Source organism: Meriones unguiculatus, chromosome 10 (assembly GCF_030254825.1).
Source record: "Meriones unguiculatus strain TT.TT164.6M chromosome 10, Bangor_MerUng_6.1, whole genome shotgun sequence".
NCBI classification, from domain to species: domain Eukaryota; kingdom Metazoa; phylum Chordata; class Mammalia; order Rodentia; family Muridae; genus Meriones; species Meriones unguiculatus.
In genome coordinates this window covers 109,292,392-109,312,689 of record NC_083358.1, presented here as the reverse complement: position 1 = coordinate 109,312,689, position 20,298 = coordinate 109,292,392, and the positions used below count along the sequence as shown (strand labels likewise).

Genomic DNA, 20,298 nt, shown 5'->3' with positions numbered 1-20,298 from the left:
GGGGACTCGGCCGCGCAGCCGCGGTACCTGGGTGCCGGCCGCGGCGAGGCGCATGCGCGGCTGGAGCCTGCCGCCTGGCTCTCTGGCTGCCGGCGGAGCGGTGCCCGCCTCTGTCCAGAGCTCATTGCCCGGAGGGGAAATCGATCGGCAGCCCTTTCCCTCGCGTCGGGAACTGGTGCGCTAGGGTTGTGGGCTGTCGCTAAAAGCGGGGACTTCAGCGATCGCGCTCAAAGTGGTCTTTCGTGTTTGTGTTCACATTGGTTCCAGGGAAACCTTTCTAGCCACCCTGTTTTATTCTGATATTTCACACTCTTGATTCCTAGTTTCCTTTTTTTTTCTGTACATATAATATCATGTACTTGGGTTTACTGCTTCTACTTACAGTAACAGTGACACAAGTTAGTACTTGTTTACCGTGGCTTGTGGCCCACTACACCTCCCCCAAATAAAATGTAATTTTGATTTAAAGAATGGGGATTCCTCTGGGAAAGGTGGAAAGTTGATAGAGGTTAGATAAGGGACATCAAAATGTAGTTAAGAGATATTTCCGGTGTTCTCCAGCACGCACCACCATGCCCAGCTTTAAACTCATTTTTATGCTCATGAATACCCAGCTTCATGATACTGTTATGTTTGTTTTGGGACAGGAGAGATTCCCGTTTCCCCCTCCCTTCTTTTGGAAAGAGTTTTCGTCTTTGAATTCCTGGACTCAAGTGATCCTCATTCTTCGGCTTAAGTAGTTGGGACTAAACGTGTGCCACTGTGCCTGACTTCTTTTGTCATTTCCTAATGGAGGAAACAATTCAGAAAAAAAAAATATATGGAAGAATTACAGGCAGTAACTAGGGGATTTACTTTAAACTCACCTGGTTAAATACTGAAAATCGGTTCCTCTGATAACATTTCCCGTAAAAAGCACTGAAAGAAAGCTGGGCATGTTGGCTCAGGCTTTTCATCCCAGTACTTGAGAGGCAGAGGCAGACAGATCTCTTATTTCCAGGTCAAGATGTTCTACATAATGAGTTCAATGACAGCCAAGGCTATACTGCTAGTCCCTGTGTCTTTTTTTTTTTTTTTTTAAGTTTTTGTCTGAAAAAATGGAGGTGGATGCAGGAAAAATGGGAGTTCAAGACCAGTTTCAACTACATATTGAGTCTGCGGGCAGCCTGGGCTACAAGAGATCCTGAAACCCAGAACACCCTCTATTGTAGTAATTCTCAATAACTTGAATGATTCTGTTATACCCAGTTCGCGAGCCCCCAAAAGATCTACAGGAATCGACTCCGTTGCAAAACACATGAGGGTCTTTTTATTGTAAATTACAAGCTGCAGCTTGGGCCCAATACACCCACCGCTTCTGTGGTGGGAGCTGAGCGCGCTGCACCCAGGTTAGTTGGGTGATATATAGATTCTGGTCCCTCCCAGCATGCCCAAGGCAGGGGCGATTCCTGCCTGGCAAGCATCTATTGGTCAAAATGCCACATTTTTAATTGATTGGCTATAGGAAGGTCCCCAGACCATAATGACCTGGTGTCCCTCCCTAGAGGGATGGGCCAGTTTCCTAGCAACTGTTATCTCTAGTAGGTGGGGAAAAAATGCAGTAAGGTGGTCCTTCCCCTCAGGGCATTACTCTTAGAAGAAACAGGCATTGGTGGCGCACACCTTGAATTCCAGCGCACAGGAGACACAGGCAGGCGGATCTCTGTATTTGAGCTTTGTCTACAAAGTGAGTTCCAGGACAGCCAAGGCTATACAGAGACACCCTGTCTTTTTTTTTTTTTTTTTAATGTGCATTAGTATGAAGGTGTCAGATCCCTTGGAACTGGAGTTATAGACAGTCGTGAGCTGCCAAGTGGGTGCTGGGATTTGAACCTAAGTCCATTTGAAAGAGCAGACGGTGCTCTTAACCACTGAGCCGTCTCTCTAGCCCCCAAGAAACCCTGTCTTACACACAAACACACACACACAAACTCTTAGCAGGGTTAGTATTCATGATACTGTATCATGAATGCTTGGATGTGAGACCAAAACAAGGGCAACTAAGCAAACTGGCCTGGACTTGATGAATATGGAAAACTTGCCTTTTGGCTGGGCATGGTGGCAGACGGCAGTAATCCTAGCCCTTGAGAGGCTGAGACAGGACGATGGCAAGTCCCAAGCCAGCGGAGGCTGTCACAACAAACATCAAAACTGTTAACAGAATAAGGACAATCCACAGGGTGGGAGGCGGCATCTGGCCTCTAACCAAAGACCCTGTCAAGGGAATACAACCCCCAGCTCAGCAGCCATCACAGAGTCCAGAGTGGCCCAAGACTGAATGCTTCTTCAAAGGAGGAATCGTAAGGAATTCACAGAAGGACTCAACAGCGTTAGCCATCAGGGAAGGGACAAGCCTGTAACCTCAGATGGAGAGGGTAAGGCAGGTAGATTGCAAGTCTGAGGCCAGCCTGGGCTACCTAAGACCCTAACTCAAAAAATGAATAAATGAAAGTGAAGGCTGGAAATCTGAAGTCCATGCAATGTTACACCACAAGGGGGTGGCACTGATAACCTAACGGTAAATTCCGTCCTCTTAACGCCCTGCTGGAAGATGGTTGGCCTTCCTGCCACTTCTGCAGATGCTGACGCCAATTCCTCCCACACTGGAGGTGATGCTGCCTGGAGGAGGAGGCAGGTGGCGGCAGGGCAGGAAATGCAGGAGTTCTTCCTGGGGTCAGAATGCTTGCTATGGGAGGGTGTGAACAATGGGAGTCTCCAACTAGAAGCTGAGGGCACACAGCTTCCAGTTCAGGTCCAGTCTAGCAGAAGTTACAATCATCCACAGCCCTATTAACCGTTTACTGCACTTGACCTTCCAATTCAGACTTAAGGCAGGGGCCCTAGCACAGTTCCAGAGCTGACACCTACTCCTCGCTCTGAGCCTTTCTCGCCACGTACACCTGTATATGTTTTCTGTGAGTGTTTTGCCAGTACCAGTACTACATGCATGCGGTGCCCAGAGGCCAGAGGTGGCAACAGATGACCTGAGGCTGGAACTGGAGACCTTGTGAGCCACTCAGTAGGTGTTGGAACCCAACCAAGGTCCGCTGCAAGAGCCGCAGGCACTCTTAACTGCTGACTCATCGCTCCAATCCTAATTTTTTGTCACCATGGTTTCTAGAATGTCGGGAGCCGCATTCGCCATTACGAGATGGCGCTGGCTTCTTGCTAGAACTCGCCTTACAGCGGCGCATGCGCCACAACATGCAAATACGGATTTGAGTGCTCTCCCTATCAGAGAACACATGCTAATTGGGTATTGTGCGGAGCACCAATCACAGACGAGCACGCCGCCCTGCAGGCTATTTAAGCAGAGCGCGCTCGTGGTTTGGGGTCCTTCTCCATCTACCTACAAGAGCTCTACAATATTCTGCTGGACAAATCTTCGGTTGCCGCGTCATCCTTATCGGCGAAGGCTGCGCGCGACACTAGAACTTTTTCACATCTTTAGAAACAAAGTGTACCCATTACATATGATTCCTGATTTAGACCTTCTCCTAGGCTGGCAAGCAGTATTACTGCTCCTGTTCCTTTAAGATTTTATTTATTTTTATGAGCGTTCTATCTGCACGTACACCTGCTTGCCAGAAGAGGGCATTAGAGGGTGCGGAGCCACCTTGTGGTCGCCGGGAATTGGTCTCAGGACCTCTGCAAGAGCTGACAGTGCTCTCAACCACGGAGCCTCTCTCCAGCCCCCTCCTGTTGCATTTTGTGAGTCGTATTTTCCTTTTAATAAAAGAAAGGTTCCACTGTAGACTAATGAGAGAGCTTCTGCACAGGAAAGCCTTGTTCACCTGTGACTGAGTTTATTGTGAAAAATATAACAGAAATTGGGATTGGATAAAGAAAAGAGCTGAACAGAGGATTAATGTGACCACAGGCATTAGCAGCCAAGCCATGGATCTGCGCGGTTCTTTCGCATCACGAAGTTGATCTTTCGAGCCATTTCCATGTTGTAGATTCTTCGACATGATTCATAGCTCTCCCGCTGGCGGCGGCGAAAGGGTTTCTCATAAAAGCGTCGGCGCTTTATGGCTTCCATGAGCCCATCGCTGCTGAGGATCCTGTAGAAAGGCAGGCAATGGCGTTAGCCGCCGTGGCTCACCGCTGCTCTTTACCAGTCTTACCGGTTCTCCACAGCCCATCAGAAGTCAAGGGACAGAAGTAACTTGTGTTTGAAAAACTACAGTGGGAAGTAGTCACAGCGCAGCACTGACTGCTTTCCCAGGGCTCCAAGAAGAACCCATGAGGCAAATTGAAAAGCAACCAGTTCTTACTCCCGGGGAGCGCATAGTCAAACTTTTGACTACTACACCTGAGGGAGATGCCAGCTGTCCGTGCCGGCTGCCCACGGAACAGCAGCTCCCTATGCAGGGCTTTTCAGCCTCCGAGAGGAACTACACATAAAGTTGCACACAAAACTAATCATGGCGCCTGCCTTTGCTCCTAGAGCTTGGAAAGCAGAGGCAGGTGGATCTCTGTGAGTTGAAGGACAACCAGGCTACATAGAGAGGCCTTGCCTCAAAGCAAAAAAAAAAAAAAAAAAAAAAACACAACCCAAAACATAACCACAAACGGGGCAAACCACGTGTAATTTTAAACACTCTTAGTGGGCAATTCTGACTTGGTCCGTAATGAAGAACAGAGTCCCTTCATCTCTGTATTTGAGAACTGACAGATTGACGGTGTCTGGCTGCAGCCCAGCACTTAGGAGGCTGGTGCACGAGGATCTCAACCTAGATCCTGTTTGTTTAAAAAAACAACTAACTAAAAGGGACATAGCTCAGTGACAGAGCACTTGCCTCACAAGTGTGAACCCAGGCTTAGAGAAAAAAAATTGATACACTTGACCTCTGAGCAATACTGGGGCCTCTCAGATCATGACATAAACGGGAACATTGTACTAGCCCCTCGCTGTCTTCCCATGGCCCAGACACGCCAATCACATGACTCTGTGTGTACAAGAGTGTACAGGTGCCATCTCTCCAGCCCCCGCTGCCTGTGGAGGTTAGGGGTCAGCCTTGGGCATTATTCCTCAGGTCCATCCACCTCGCTGACTTTTGCAGCTGTGTGTTCATGTACTCCTCGTTCTGTCTTTGGGATAGGAACTCTCATTGGCCTGGAGAGCACCCACTGGCTGGGCCAGGCTAGACAGACTGAACAAGACAACGAGAGGGAAGAGCTGGGGGAGGCTTCTCATCCAGGGGAAAGAAATGGAGGCCAAGAAGATGAGGTGGTGAAGGAAGAAATCTCAATGTCTAAGTATCTCCTTTTTCTTTGGTGCTGGAGACGAAACTGAGAGTGATGATCAGCATGATGGAGCATTCCAAGCGCTTGGGAGCAGAGGCAGATGGATTGCCTCGAGTGAGTTCCAGGCTAGCCAGGACTACACAATGAGACTCTCAAACAACTGGAACAAAAAAGAAAAAAAAAATTGAAAGCACAGATCAGGTTGGGAAGATGGTTGACACAGGATCTGAGTTCTACTCCCAGAATCCATGTAAAAAGGCTGGGCACGGCGCACCCACTTGTAATCTCAGCCACGGGGAGATAAGAGACAGCCCAGCCTACAGAGACAGACTCTGTTTCAAACCAGCAACAAAAAAGGGGGATGGTGCCTGAGGAAGGTCAGCTGAAGTATCTTCCAGCCCAGGCAGAGCACTCAGATGAACACACATGCACGCGCAGACACGCACAAACCACCACAGCAGCACCGATTCAACATCTCTAGTAGGCAAGGGTGTAGGTCAAGCTTTGTAGTAGAATTCAAGAACTATGGGGCTGGGGATGTAGCTCAGAAGGTAGAGGAGTCCCTGGTTTGATCTCCTGCATCACATAACCCAGCGTGGGGTTGCCCACCTGCAGTGCCAGCACTTGAGAGGTAGAGGCAGGAGTTCAAAGGTCATACATGGCCAGCTCAGGATACATGAGACCCTGTCTCAAAAAGAAAAAACCCGAAAGCCTACCAAATAAACACAAACCCAAACTCAAGAACTACACCCAGCTAGCCAGCTGGGCATGTGGCCTGGTGGTACAGTGCTTGACTTCAAGGCCCCTGGGCCTAGTTCCTAGTTCAGGAGTGGGGGTCGGGTAAGCAGTGTAAAGCTGAGGATACAACTTAGTGGTAACACTTTGGGGAAGGTGTTACTTGTGTTACCTCTGTTTGCAGAGGTTGTTCAAGGTCTAGCAGATGAAGACCTTAGTGTAATCAGATCAGCTTGGAGTTCTGGTGCCTGGCAACCTTACAATAAGGACAAACCAACTGCCAGTTTTAGTAAAATTCAATTGATTATGTAAAAGGAGCCGAGCTGCTCACAACGGGAACCTGGGGGCGGCAGCCCCACATGTCAGTGCAGCCGGCCTACGTCAGCCACTGTGTATGCAGGACTCAATGAGCCCAGGAGCCGGCCCATCAGGAGTAAAAGGGGTCAACCGGGCATGCTTCCAGTGTGCTTGTCTTTCCTAGTTTGGGGGCCAGCCAATCACACAAGGCTTCCTAGCAACCCCCACTCTCCATATCCTCATTTCAGGGCTCCGGTGAGGGCTCTGGAATCTAACAAGCATTATATAACAGGCATTCTGTGGCAGTCTCCCAGGGCAGACGCACTGGCTTTTTTCTACGTAAGCTCCCTTCAGTGTTCCGAACATCGTAAACCTTCAACCTCATCTCTCTCCTCTCATTGCACTGCTGCTGTAATCAGATCGCAGAACAAGCAACTTATTTTTAAACCACAACCATCCGAAAGCTGAGTGATAAGACGACTGGGGTGAGACAGGTAGTGGCACAGGTGACCGAAGGGGACATTAGGGGACAGTGGGGAAAAGGAAATGAATGAGGAGCCAAGTCAGGAAGACTGCATTCAGCTGGCAAGCAGTAGGCACGCCAGGCTTACAAGTTCTTGTCTAGAAAAGTACCAAGGAAAGTACCCTAGGAGCACAGAATGGCTTTGTGCTTCCCCGCTAGGCTAGGATACAATTTAGGAGACATTTCCATAATACTCTCAAGATTTTAAAAAAAGAATAGAAATGCAGCTTTCTTCTTTGCAAATTATCTTTTTATACTAAAAATGTAGCCTTCATTTGTTTGTTTGTGAGACATGGTCATAAATATCTCAGACTGGCTCTGACTTAACATGCAGACAAGGAAACCCTGAATTCCTGATTCTCCTGCCTCAGCCTTCTGTGCTGGCTGCAATTACAAACATAAGCCACCCTAACCAGGCTATTTTTAAAATGCAGCTTCCCAAAGATTGACTTTAAACTGCTAATACATTCCCCAAACTGTTTTCCAGACCACAGTTTTGAGTTCATACGGAAGTCCAAGAGATTCAACCTCAGATTCAGAGTCCAGAGGTCTCATTTTCACTTATTCTTTCCAACATTTCTGCTGTTTAAATGAATTCTTGTAGATGGGCCTTTTGGCTATTTTATTGGGTTCCTATATTTACCACCCTTTCCCTCCCCAATCCCTTTCAACTCCCCAACACTAGGTAAGCGAGAAAGAAGGTTAGAGGGGAGAAGGGTGTAAACCTCTTTAGACTACTTCCTGCTGATCAAGGGCGTCAGTTTCCTTGGGAAAAGTTTGACCTACGACATTAGGATATTCAATTTCTTCATCTCTTTGGACAGGACTTGAGAAACCTTGACAAACTGCAACCAGCCGACCACGGCAACAGCAGCAGCCTCTCTTCAGAGCGCCCTGGCCTCTCTAGGGGCTTTGGCATTCATGCCCTCTGGAAAGTCTCCAAATCTCAAACATCATGCACTTGCAGAAACTACCTGCAGTTGGTAAAACCATGCTCCTGCATAAGAGCATGGGGTAAATCACAATCAGCTGCTCTGAAGCAGCCCGTACCCCACACCTGGGATTAAAACCGAAACATTCACACAAAATAACTGGGGTTTTAAAGAAACCACATTCTCGCTACAAAGTCTTCCTAGTTCCAAGGAATCTTTCTGTCTGGTAGTCTCACATAGCCCAGGTTGGCCTAAAGACTGCTGTGTAGCAAAAAAAAAAAAAAAATCCTTCTGTGAGTTACAGGCACAAGACACCATTCAGGGTTTTCTGTGGTGTAGCTGGCCAGGTGCCTTTCCACCAAGTGAAAGGCTACGTCCTCAGAGCAAACCTTTCCTTTTTAGATAATATAAATTGAGTCTCCCCCACCCAAACTTATAATTTCCTTTGTGTTTTAATAACTGAAGTGAAAAAAAGTACTTATATCCTTATTCTTTTTTGAGACAGGGTCTGTATGGCTCAAGCTTGAGATCCTCCTGCCTCAGCTTCTCCATGGCTGGGACTGCAGGTGTCTATCACCGCTCCCAAGGGCTTTGTACTTATTTATATTTTTTAAAGGAAATAATTTTTTTTTTAGTCTGGGGATGCAGCTTAAAATTGACAGAGTGCTTCTCTAGCATATATGGAGCCCTGGGTTTCAACTCCAGAACAGAGTGGAGAGAGACAGAGAGAAACAGAGTGTAGGCCTGTAACCACAGACAAAGGAGATGGGGGCAAGAGCATCAGGAGCTTAAGGTTATTCTTGGCTATAAGATAAACTCGAGGCCAGCCTGGGCTACATAAGACTGTCACCAAAAAAACCACAAACAACAATAAAAAACAAAACCAAATTCCTTTGAACAAGATCTAAAATAATAGCAGGTCAGGTGGTAGGAGATCTCCACAGGGCATCTACTCTTAAGACTTTTATTTTATTGTTTCATGTATATACGTATTTGCCTGCATGCATGTCTGTGCACATGGCATGTGCCTGGCCCCGTGCAGTTCAGAAGATGGTGTCAGCTGCCCTGGAACTGGAATTACAGAATGTTGTGAGCTGCTACGTAGGCTCTGAGAATTGAACCCGGGTCCTCCAGAAGAGCAACCAGTGTTCTTAGTCAGGTCTCCAACCTCTACTTTCTGCCCTTTCTTTCTTTTTTTCCCTCATGAACTACTGACTTGTACCTAGAACAAGGAAATATTGTATTTTCCTTTAGTCTTTTATTTATTACATTTAGTATGCGTGGTGTGTGTGCACATGCTGCAGAGAATTTGTAGAGATGCAGGTTCAGGGCACCAGGCTTGAGAGCTGCTCCCTGTGTGAACTCCCCCAACCTCCCAATGGCCTCAAATCTGCAACAGTACTAAGGACAACCTTGAACTTCTGATCCTACCACCACCACTTGGTAACTGCTGGAATTATAAGGGTGTGTCACCACACCCGGTTTATACCGCACTGGGGAAGCCCAAAGCCTCAGGCATGCTAAGCAAGCACTGTACCAACTGAGCTGCAGTCCAGCTCCGGGGGATCCCATTCTCCTCCAGGGCACCCCAACACACAAGGCACAGGTAGACATACACATAAACAATAAACATTTTTGTTCCTGTTTGTTTTGTTGAGACTGTCCTAGATCCCACTATCTAGACCAAGGTGACTATGAACTCACAGAGAGCACTGGGCTATACTGCCCACTCTAGGCCAGCCTGAGCTACATGAGACAAAATCACAAGGGAATTCATCTTCTCCAGTCGCCTTGTTCCACAGAAATGGTCTCAGCTATGTTTCATGCACTATGCCTCTGCTTCTTGTTCCTGTTCCTTCCAGCTCTCTTCTTTCTTTCTTCATATCGGGAGGGGTCAAGTAGATAGAGTATAGTCAGTGTTTTCTAGACTGTTCTCAAAGTCTTCCTGCCTCCACCTCCCTGGTACCGAGATTACACAGGTGCACAAGCAGGCACAGACTTACAGGCTCTTTCCATAACCTTGGCTAGAACGCAGGGATGACGGCTGCTTGCTGGATAAGTTCCATCAAGTTGAACCTGGAGGAGAACTTCATTTTTACAATAATAAATTGAGGGGCTAAAGTGTCCAGAGCCTGAACCTTGGGCTGACACCACTGTGAGAACAGTTTATGATGAGGTAGGCTGGGTGGAGGCTCACTTACATTTTCCACAGCTGATCTAGACAAGACTCGGGCTCTTTTTACCTGCTCAGGGTCCTGTAAGCACCTTCCACATTCCCGTCCTGAACCATCACAGTCCTGGCAATGAACTTCAGATGGTTAGCCATGGCCTCGTAGTCAAATCTTCATTCTCCAAGAGCTATAAAATGGACAAGGAGCATGGAAATCAGAGAACTAACGTAAGAAAACAAAGCCCAGCAGAGTCACACATCACCACAGGCAGTTTTATTCAGTCTAGAAACTGAACCAGGAGACATAGAATCTGGCAGGAGGAATTCTTTGTATCTTAAAAAAAAAAGTACAAGTAGGTCTAGAGAGAGGGCTCAGCAGTTAAGAGAATCCAGGGCGATTCCCAGCAACCACTGAGAGGCTCACAACCATCTGTAACTCCAGTCCCTGGAGATCCAAGGCCCTCTTCTGGCCTCTACGATGCACAGACATACATGCAAGCAAAACACTCTTACACATTAAATATAAATAACTTTAAGTAAAAGACAAGCGAATTGTTATCAACATTCCTTTCACTGCGCGGCGGGATGGCTCAGCAAGTAAAAGCACTTGTTGCCAAGCCTGCCGATCTGAGTTCGAGCCCTGGAACCCTACGGAGGAAGGAAGGGACAGACTCTCAACCTCTCACCCCCGGGCCGCATCAAAAAATAAACAAATAGATAAACAGCCGGGCGATGGTGGCGCACACCTAGGCAGACGGGTCTCTAGGTTCAGCCTGGTCTACGGAGTTCCAGGACAGCCAGGAAATCGAAACAAATAAACAAAAAGGTTTTCGCTGCGAATTGGAAAGGACTCTTCGTCCGTCTCTAGAGACCAGGCCGGCCCGCGAAGCCCTGCCCTCCCGCCCCACACTCTCTGCAGCGCAGTGGCCTCAACCCGCGATGCCCCGACCTGGTGGTCTCAGCACTCGGACTCCAGGACCTCCGCACCGGAAGCGGAAGCTACGGAATCCCGTGGCGGGAGGAAGCTGCGCTGCAGCGCAGACGCCGCGGAGCTCGCTGACGGCCTGTCCTTGCGGAGGTTCGCTACGCCCGGCAGTCAAAGAAACAGCGTCCCCGCCTTCCCGTGGAGTCGCGGTCCGTGGGTCAGCGAGGTCAGCCCGAGCCGTAGCTCTAATCCTGTTAAGCCTTTCCTAGATCTGAACAGTGGCGGTTTTCTGGATGGGAAGTGGGAAGCGTCCTGAGAATATTTTTCTATTTAAAAAAGGACAGATCTCCCCGGGAGAAAAACAGCTCCACACCCTTCATCTGCCCAAAAGTTAAGAAGAGAAATTACAAACTGTGAGTTTCCCATTGCGTTATCTGCCTAGGCCATTTCATTAAATAAAGTAGAATCACTAAAGAAAGGAATGGGAAACGCCTGCAGAATTTAAAGTCAAACTGTTTTGTTTTGTTTTAAATGCCAGCCTTGCCATTTGTTGCCTAGTTAGACCTGGTGGAAATGTCTCTCTTTTATTTTTTCCACACTTTCTCACGGTTTACATAAATGGTATACCCACGTACCCGTGTATGTTTATTTACACCTCATATGATATAGCCTTAAAAGACGTGTTTTTATTCTCTGCGTGTGCACCACATGCGTGCAGGAGCCCGAAAAGTGCAGGAGCCGTGTTGGAATTGGAGTTAAAGGTGGTTGTGAGCAGCCATGTGGATATTAGGAACTGGACCCAGGGCCTCCATGAGAGCAGAAAATGTGCTTCACTGCTGAGCTGTCTCTCCAGAACATCATCAGTCAAAAGGTATTCACCTAAGACTTAAGTCGACCTCGTGGTGAGCCAGATCCACGGTACCAAACTGCAGCTGGGTGGGGACCAGCATGCTCATCAACCAGCTGCACTGAATGTCTGTCCTCTGCCAGGCCCTGCTGATACCATCCCAGTATCTCTTGCGCTACTGAAAGACAGTATGTAGACACAAATTTAGACCGGGAAGCGTATAATAAGTGCAAAATTAGTTATATGGCCAGTAGTATAATACGGTAGAAAGGAGTTCCAGGTCCTAGTCAGGGTCTAAGAGTCATCAAGTGTATGACTATGCGTGAGTTACTCAGACTAGGAGTCTGCACTTTTTGTCTAAATAAAAATACTGGAATACAAACGTGTTTATTTGTTGATTGTTTATGATTATTTGGGGCTATATTGGTATGCTTGGGTGGAAGAAATGGGGATGTATTACAAATATTTATGGTCTAGATCTTGTTAGGCATGAGCTCTCAGTCTGGTTCCTTAATTTGTAAAATGGCACTAATTAACTTCATTTTGTTGGTCTCAAAATTTATCATAAGGGTCAAAATGGGATAAAATATAAAGGTGCTTTGTTAATTTTTAAAGGGTTATTTTATTATTATATGTGTATGTTGTGTGCCGTGTATGGGCTTGGTGTCCATGGAGATCAGAACAGGACATTGAATCCTTTGGGCATGAAGTTACAGACAGTTGGGAGCTACCGTGTGCATGCTGGGAATTGAACATGGGTCTTACAAGTACTATTAACTGCTGAGCCAACTCTCCTACCCCTCTGTTGTTGTTATTATTGTTTTACAGGATTAAAAAGAAAACATTTTAATATGTATGGGTGTTTTGCCTACATACATGTCTGGTGTCCAGGGAGGCCAGAAGGGGCCATCAGATCCACTGGATCTGGATTTACAGATGTGAGGCATTGTGGGTGCTGGGAATCTAATCTGGGTCCTCGGGAAGAGCTGCCAGTACTACTAACCTCTGAGCCTTCTGCCCAACCTCAGTGCCCAAGTTTTAAGCTTAGTTATCTAAAAAAAAGTGTTGGCATCATATCTTTCACTAGGGGCTGGAGAGGTGGCTCAGTGGTTAAGAGCACTGTCTGCTCTTCCAAAGGTCATGAGTTCAATTCCCAGCAACCACATGTTGGCTCACAACCATCTATAATGTGAACTGATTCCCTCTTCTGGCAGGTGCAAATGCTGATAGAACACTCATATACATGAAATAAATAAATCTTTAAAAACAAAATCTTTCACTAACAGAAGAGGAAAATAATGTGTGTGTGTGTGTGTGGGCGTACATGCATGAGAGCTCACACGCGAAAGCTTATGTGCATGTGTCACAACGCATGTGTGGAGGTCAAAGGGCAACTTGCCAGAATGGTTTCCCTCCTTCTACCAGGTGAGTCCCATAGTTGGAACTCAGGCCATCAGGCTTACTGGTGGCAGAGGCCTTTCCCTACTCTAACCAGGCTTTTACTTTAAAGGTGTGTGTGTGTGTGTGTGTGCGCGCGCGTGCGCAAGAGCCCATGTGTAAATGAATGCCCAGATGTACGTCCATCTGCATGTTCATGTGCAGGTGGTGCCAGAAGAGGGCATCAGATTCCTCAGAGGTGTTTAGCTGTTTGTGGATGCCCTCGCCTGGCTTATTAACGGTTTCTGGGATTCTAACTCTAGTCCTTACGATTAGACAGCGACCACCCTTACCTGCCTAGCCATCTCTCCAGTGCCACGAACATGCTTTTTAAAATGGCATCCAGGTTGGTTTGGAAGAAGATGGTAGCTGAGGATGACCTTCGACCGGTCCTCCAGCCTCAGCTCCCGAGGGCTGAGGTTCCAGGCACAGGTGCCCGTGGCTCTGTGTACACATAGCCAGCGCTGTTTGGACTGCCTCCCCAGCCTTAAATGCCAGCATTTTAATAAACTTCTAATTAATTAAAAGCATCTAGATTTTTAAAAAATGTGTATGAGTGTTTTGTCTACACGCGTTTGGGCCATAGGTCTGCCTGGCGCCCAAGGAGGTCAGAAGAGGACATCAAATGCCCTGCAACTACAATTACAAAGGGTTGTGAGCCACCGTGTGGGTGCTGGAAACTGAGCCTTGGTCCTCTGCAAGAGTAATAGGTGGTTTTGACTGTTAAGCCATCTCTCTAGCCCTCAATGGTTACAAACCAACAACAAACCAGATGTGGTGGCTCACGCCTTTAATCCCAGCCCTTGAGGCCAGCCTGGTCCACAGAGTGAGTCCAGGACAGCCAAGGCTACACAGAGAAACCTTGTCTTGAAAAAAACCAACCAACAGGTCTGGAGAGATGGCGCAGAGATTAAGAGCATTGGCTGTTCTTCCAAAGGTTCCGAGTTCAATTCCCAGCTACCACATGGTGGCAACAACCATCCATAATGAGATCTGGCGCCCTCTTCAGGTGAGCAGACATACATGCACGCAGAACACTACATAGCAAATAAATCTTAAAAAGAGAAAGAAACCAAACAAAAAACCCAACAACAAAAACTATTGAGTGTTTGAGTTTGTGTGTGTGTGCCTACATGGTGCGTGTTCAGAGGACAGCTTGTGGGAGATGGTTCTTCCCATGAGGAATCTGGTCTACAAGGGTCTTTATTGCCAGTCCCTTCAGTAGTTTTTTTTTTTTATTTTAATAAGCAGTATATAAATAAAACTACCCACAGAAATGCATACATTCAGTGTGACTTCTTACGGCAGAAGATTTAGCATGTATCTACTTTGAGGAAATAATAAAGACAATAAAAAAATGCTAAGTTAACATAGTTGAATCTATGTAGAGAGAAGCCAAGACTAGCGCCTCCTCGGAGAACACCCACTCGGGTGGGTGGAAATGGAGCCATTAAGAAAACTAGAAAGTGCTGCCAGTTGGGTAAGAGGAGAGTTGGGACTGTGTGCAGTCACAGGATCTAAGGTAGGAAAGTCTCAGAAGGCAGCATTGAGTGTCAAGTGATACAACACAGCCTTTGTGTCGGCTCCTGGGTTCACTGGATTGGTGGAAGGCATGTTATAAATACTGTAGTGCTGAGTCTGGGCGCATTAGTTACTCTGGAAGGTGTAACAGAACAAAAGCAGTGTGAGCTGTGCTGCAAACAGTTAGGTACAGTGGTCATGTGGTTAAAGCATTCTGAGGAATTGTGGTAGAACACTTGCTTAGCATGCATGGGGACCAAAGTTCAGGCCATGGTGTGAGTGGGAGTGTGATGGAGGAGACTCTGGAGCAGAGAGCAGAAAGAGGATATTTAGGCTGAAGAGTATTTTCAGAAAGCCAATAACTTGATGGCACGGGAAGTAATTATTATGGGTAGCAAATATAAGTTATAAAGTTTCACAAATAGAAGGCAATCCACAGGGCTGGAGAGGCGCTTGCTGTTCTTGCAGAGAGCCTGAGTTTGGTCCCCAGCACTTACATGGTGGCCCACAAACATCTATAACTTCAGTTCCTGGGAGTCCATACACGAAATGAAACACATCTTAAAAAATAAAATGAGCTAGGCATGGTGGTTCACCTTAACCCCAGTATTTAGGAGGCAGAAGCAGGCCTGGTCTGTGTAGCAAGTTCTAGGCCAATTAGGGCTACATAGTAAGAACCTGTCTCGTAAAAGGAAAAAAATCTACATATGTATGTATATATATATGTGTGTGTGCATATATATGTACATATATATACATATCCATCAAAATCAGGAATGGAGCTAAGAGTGGCTTTTCACATCTCTAATTCTTGGGGCACCAGGATCATCTTGATTTCCAGGCCAGCCTGAGCTACCCAAATAAAGGTTTGCCTCAGAAAGGAGGTCATATTTTCTGAAAGGGAGGTGATTTATTTACCAGAGCACTGGGCTTGAGGAATGGGCAAAAACTGTCTGAGAAGCATGCTGAGCAGCTAAGAAGCAATGACTAAGGTGACAGAATTATCTGATGCTCTGGGAAGGCTGAGGATGAGAGGCAATGGTTTTGGTAGAAACTGGGACAAAGCAGAAAGAGAGAGAGAAGGGTGGAGATCCATTCACGGTCTTGAGTCAGTAACAGTTGAGTCACTTTCCTTAGCCTGGCATACATTGAGCAGGTACAGCTGTTTGAGTAAGGATACGGCCCAGAGGCTGAGTACCCCTAACCTGACCTCCACCATTCTGGGACAGTATGCCCTCTTCAAAACTGGCACCACAGTGGCAGTGGCTGTTTGGTTTTCCCTCTTCTGGAGGCAGAAGCTCACATGTGCATTTACCCCCGAGCATCAACAGTGAGCCACCAATGCCGAGCTGTGCCAGATGAGAAGAACCTGCTTGTCTGCCCAGCTGGAAGATTCCACATGGAGACACAAAGGGACAGGTACTAGTTTCTGAGTGTGAACAGAAAAAGAAAAACCCAGGAACACGTCAGCTCTGCACCTGTAAAAGCTCAAGGCTGGTCCCGAGGAAAGCAGCAGCTGTGGTGCCCCACACAGGCTTTGTGTGGCCCCATCCAGAATCTACCCTGTGGAGCCCGTGCTCCAGCTTCTTTTCAGAAGCTCAGTAAGATTTATGGTGTATCTGAGGCTCAAAGTTGTCAGTTCACAACAGTCAGAAAAGTGTTTAGGTAAAAAAATGTCTTTAATCAGAAAGGGTTTACTTTTCCTCACCACAAATACATTAAAAGTAAAAAAAAAACAAAACAGAAAACATAAACATATTTATACAAACTGGGACTTGGGACAGTTGCAAAGCCTGGGTTAAGAGCTAAGGATCAGGAGCAGCTGGAGAAAGGCTGATCATCTGTGGCTCTGGGTGTCCTTCAGTCATCTTTCTGTCTGTGGTAGGTAGACCAGAGGAACGGAGGGAGCAACTCCAGTCTGATGGCAGCGTTACTGGCCAACTGTGGCAGTGAGGCCCCTCTCCAGACAGCTTCTTCAGATCACCAGGGATGACAGGAGGCTGTGGGATTGGAGTGCTTGGGGCAGTTCGGGTGAAGGGTTTTCCTCCTTTCTGGAGGACAAGGATGACACCAATGCTGGCTCCAGTGCCTCCAGGACTGTGGCTAGAGGTGGAGCCTTGGGAACTGAGGGGAGGGTTACAAATTGGAGTGCTATGAATCCAGGTGAGGTTCATGACCGGCCATTCTGTGACAGGCCAAGGCTGCTTTGGTTTCAAAACTAAATGTCCCAACTGTGCTTGGCCCGTCTTCCCCAAGAGAGGTGCAGGAGAGGAAGCAGCTGAATCACTGTGCTGGCTTGGAAAGTGCTAGAGTGGGGAAAGACAAAAAACGAGTTAAGAAAGCTTGCAGATCAGCCCCACATAGCTCAGACCTTTGCTTTCCTTGAGAACTCATCGTGCAGTGCAAACACACAGTGTTTTGTGCAACAGGTGTGTTCTTGCCAGGTAATGATTAAGTAAAAATTTCAGCAATCAAGTAATGCTTCTATTTATTCAACCAAGAGTTGGAGGTGGCTCAGAGTAACAGACTATATTAGGCTACTAAAAACAGATACGGTGAAACAGCCCCACAGTTCTCAGTATTTATACAATGATTCCTGTTCAGTTTCTTTAAAAGATTTTTGTGTGTGTGGTGTAAAGAGAATCAAACTCAAGGCCCACTACGTGTCAGGAAAACACTTTAAAATTTAAGTAAATTTAATTTCCATACTGAAAGTTCTCATTTTCCATGTTTAGTTCTTTACAAGGCATGATCCTGTTAGTCTCCTATCAATTATTTTCACATCAGTAAAAACTATAGTTAATTTAGCTGGGCTGGGCTGGTGCACACCTTTGTCTTTTTAAAAAAGATTTACTTATTTATTATGTATACAATGTGCACCTGCATGCCAGAAGAGGGCATCAGATCTCATTGCAGATAGGTTGAGAGCCACCATGTGGTTGCTGGGAATTGAACTCAGGACCTTTGGAAGAGCAGACAGTGCTCTTACTTCTGAACTATCTCTCCAGCCCAGGTGGTGCACACCTTTAGTCTGAGCACCCAGGAGGCAGAGATAGGCAGATCTCTGAGTTCAAGGCTAGCCTGGTCTACAGAGCAAGTTTCAGGACAGCAGATACACAGGAAAATCCTGTCTTGAAACAAAGAAAATGAAGAAAAAAAAAAAAGCAAAACCCACTATAGACACATAAGGTTTGGTTAAAGATATTTGGACAGGAGTCAGAAAATGAGGAGGGAAAAGGTTTGCAGGGGTGCAAGGAAGAAAGGCTCTGGAGAGAAAAACTGAGGCATCTTCCTGTGTGAGTCACTTGGCCTGATTAAGAAGAGCCTTCTGTATCTGCAGAAAGCAGGTAAGCTTCAACAAAACAGGGGTAAATTTTGTGGGACCCCAACAAAATAGAACTGACATCTAGGCCAACTCTGAAAATCACAGTAATGCACAGAGTTAGTCATTCCCTTCCCTGGGGGACAGAAAACATAAGGAAGCATGCATTTCTTATCGCACCATCCCCCCCAAGGTTTCGCTATGTAACCTTGGTTGTCACTGGACTCACTTTGTAGACCAAGCTGGCCTCAAACTCATAGAGATCTGCCTGCCTCTCCCTCCCAAGTGCTGGGACATAGTTCATTTCTTGATTATTCTCCCATCTCTTCCTTGGTTTTTAGGTTCTTACCTTGCTTGTCCGATGCCTGCTGCCTCCTACGGAGGACTTCTGGGCAGCTATATGAGGAAACCAAGTCTTTAACATCCCTTCTACTTGCAGCAAGGTTCCTAGATAACGCTCTCTGTGAAAAAAGGATTCAAAGTAAGCCATTAAGTATGCAAAAAGAAATGGAGAATAGTCTAGGCCTCCCTCAATAATATTCTGAGGAGAAGAGAAAGGAAAGAGGGAGACTTACCCCATCTGAGGCTTCTGTAAAACACCCACTATCCGCTGGATCCGGTCCATGGCCACACTCTGTTGGAAGCTACTTAATCCTAGGGTGAAAGAGAGGGTGGTGAGAGGGTTGCCGAATGTGGCAAAGAGCCCCTCTAGCGGGTCACGCCCAGCGTGAGAGAAAAAGCAAAGGTAGAGACTGAGGTAAATGTAAAGCAAAGATGGATAGTTGGGGTTCAAATGCATTCATGTGAAGAAATGAAGTTACAGATGCAAGCAGTGAATAGCCCACATCCCAAGGAGACAGTTAAGATTTCACTGGGGGGGGAGGGCCACCCCCCAAAATGTAATTAAGCAGGTTATTACCTCTGTCAAAGCGACCCATTTTCAGTCCGTTCAATAGGTCTGTGAGGGGCCGGATGAACCCTTGGAGTTCTTTACACTGTGGAAAAACAGCACAGAGACCAAGACCAGAAGTTGTTTTTCTGCTGTCCTGTTACCAGCCTTATCCACTAATTAGGCGTTTGACACCACACTGCTGTCCCCTCTGCTTTCTCTTACCTTTTGAGCAAAGAGGAGATCTCCCTCTGTGGTATACCCCGGGATGGTTAGACTGTCCTCCAGTTCACCGTCTCTCGATCTTTTGGCTCCAAGTCCTCGCTGCTCCAGATGAGACGCTGCGCGTTGGTTACTAGAAGCCCTGGGTCGATGTCTGCAGCGAATAGGGCCCGGAGTGGGCCGGGAACCTCCTCTCTCCTCGACAGTGTCTGGCTTGAGCGCACGGGCGTCCTTGCCCTCCCTCTCGTTATCAGAGGGGAGGCTAAAGTCACTATTCACAGGGGATGTGGAAAATGACGGCGAAAGAGGGGAAGAGGAGTAAGAAGAAACGCTGGATGGAGAATCCATCGCTCCAGGAGCAGATCCCGTGGGGCCGAAGATCAGACCCTGAAACTGAACAGCAAAGCGAGGGAGTTTGAAATCAGCTGAAGGATTAGGAAAGCGACTGGGAGACTGGGGCGTTCTGAACGGGGTAACACGTTTTTTCCGTTCCCCACAGAACGGGAAAACGCCCCCCCACCACCTTGCCCTCCCACCCGCGTTCACAACGCAGCCCGCCCCCACGCAGGGCTCCCGGCCCCACGCAGCCCGTCTCCCGTGGCGTCCGAGGGATGCCGCCTCTCCTCCCGGCCCTCCGCCCGCCGCTGTCCCCTGCCAGAGCTCACGGCGAGCCTGCCGACCTGAAAACGCCACCCGCTCCAGGCTCCCCCGCGCACCCGAACCCACAGACAAGCGTCCCCCGCGCCTTCGCATCCCTCACCGTCAGGGGCACCGCAGCCGGCCCGTCCACGCCGCGCCTGCCAGGTGATGCAACACCTCCCGACGCCCCGATCTGCGGCCTGACCAGCCCACCCGCTCCGGGTCAGTCCCCGGGATGCTCGGGTCGCGTCTGCTCGGCTCGCTCCGCGGACAGCCCCGGCAGGCACCAGCAAGCTCCTTCCCAGTCTGCGCGGGTCTGGCCGACCCACCTCCGCCTCGCTCCCTGGGTCCCGCCCCTTCCCCCTCCCGGACACGTGCGGCTCGGCACGTGCCTCCCCCTGCGTACACAGACCTCGTGCTCTCATTGGATAGCCTGCCGGCAACACGTGACGCCAGATCCCGACCCTCGCATCCCATTTGCTGCCGCCCCGCGGGGGCTCGGCCAATAGGGGGGCGGCCTAGTGGCGATTGGCCGGGAGGGAAGCAGTCG

General features: G+C 47.9%; 2 protein-coding genes across 4 annotated transcripts; both read right to left on the bottom strand.

Moving 5' to 3' along the window:
• Positions 1-3,799: 3,799 nt before the first annotated feature.
• On the bottom strand, positions 3,800-11,034 carry Mrps21 (mitochondrial ribosomal protein S21). Of its 2 annotated transcripts, none has more exons than XM_060393081.1 (3): positions 10,896-11,034; positions 10,020-10,134; positions 3,800-4,103 (listed from the first exon to the last, which is right to left on the bottom strand). In XM_060393081.1, the coding sequence occupies exons 2-3, from the start codon at positions 10,100-10,102 to the stop codon at positions 3,923-3,925; spliced, it is 264 nt and encodes an 87-aa protein (XP_060249064.1). In that variant the 5' UTR covers positions 10,103-10,134; positions 10,896-11,034; the 3' UTR covers positions 3,800-3,922. The 2 variants fall into 2 exon arrangements, with proteins under 2 accessions (XP_060249064.1, XP_060249066.1); XM_060393083.1 differs by lacking the exon at positions 10,896-11,034 and adding an exon at positions 10,693-10,832.
• Positions 11,035-16,336: 5,302 nt separating this feature from the next.
• On the bottom strand, positions 16,337-20,298 carry Ciart (circadian associated repressor of transcription). Of its 2 annotated transcripts, none has more exons than XM_060393076.1 (6): positions 20,161-20,298; positions 19,113-19,502; positions 18,918-18,993; positions 18,574-18,652; positions 18,348-18,459; positions 16,337-16,982 (listed from the first exon to the last, which is right to left on the bottom strand). In XM_060393076.1, the coding sequence occupies exons 2-6, from the start codon at positions 19,455-19,457 to the stop codon at positions 16,482-16,484; spliced, it is 1,113 nt and encodes a 370-aa protein (XP_060249059.1). In that variant the 5' UTR covers positions 19,458-19,502; positions 20,161-20,298; the 3' UTR covers positions 16,337-16,481. The 2 variants fall into 2 exon arrangements, with proteins under 2 accessions (XP_060249059.1, XP_021506221.1); XM_021650546.2 differs by lacking the exon at positions 20,161-20,298 and adding an exon at positions 19,870-20,008.

Excerpts from the sequence above, each read along its gene's own strand:
- Ciart (XM_060393076.1), bottom strand. The coding sequence starts at position 19,457 with ATGGATTCTCCATCCAGCGTTTCTTCTTACTCCTCTTCCCCTCTTTCG. Across the intron at positions 18,653-18,917 it reads AATGGGTCGCTTTGACAGAG|GATTAAGTAGCTTCCAACAG; the intron begins GTAATAACCTGC and ends CTTTCACCCTAG. Across the intron at positions 18,460-18,573 it reads TTACAGAAGCCTCAGATGGG|AGAGCGTTATCTAGGAACCT; the intron begins GTAAGTCTCCCT and ends CTTTTTTCACAG.
- Mrps21 (XM_060393081.1), bottom strand. The coding sequence starts at position 10,102 with ATGGCTAACCATCTGAAGTTCATTGCCAGGACTGTGATGGTTCAGGAC. Across the intron at positions 4,104-10,019 it reads GCTTACAGGACCCTGAGCAG|GATCCTCAGCAGCGATGGGC; the intron begins GTAAAAAGAGCC and ends GCCTTTCTACAG.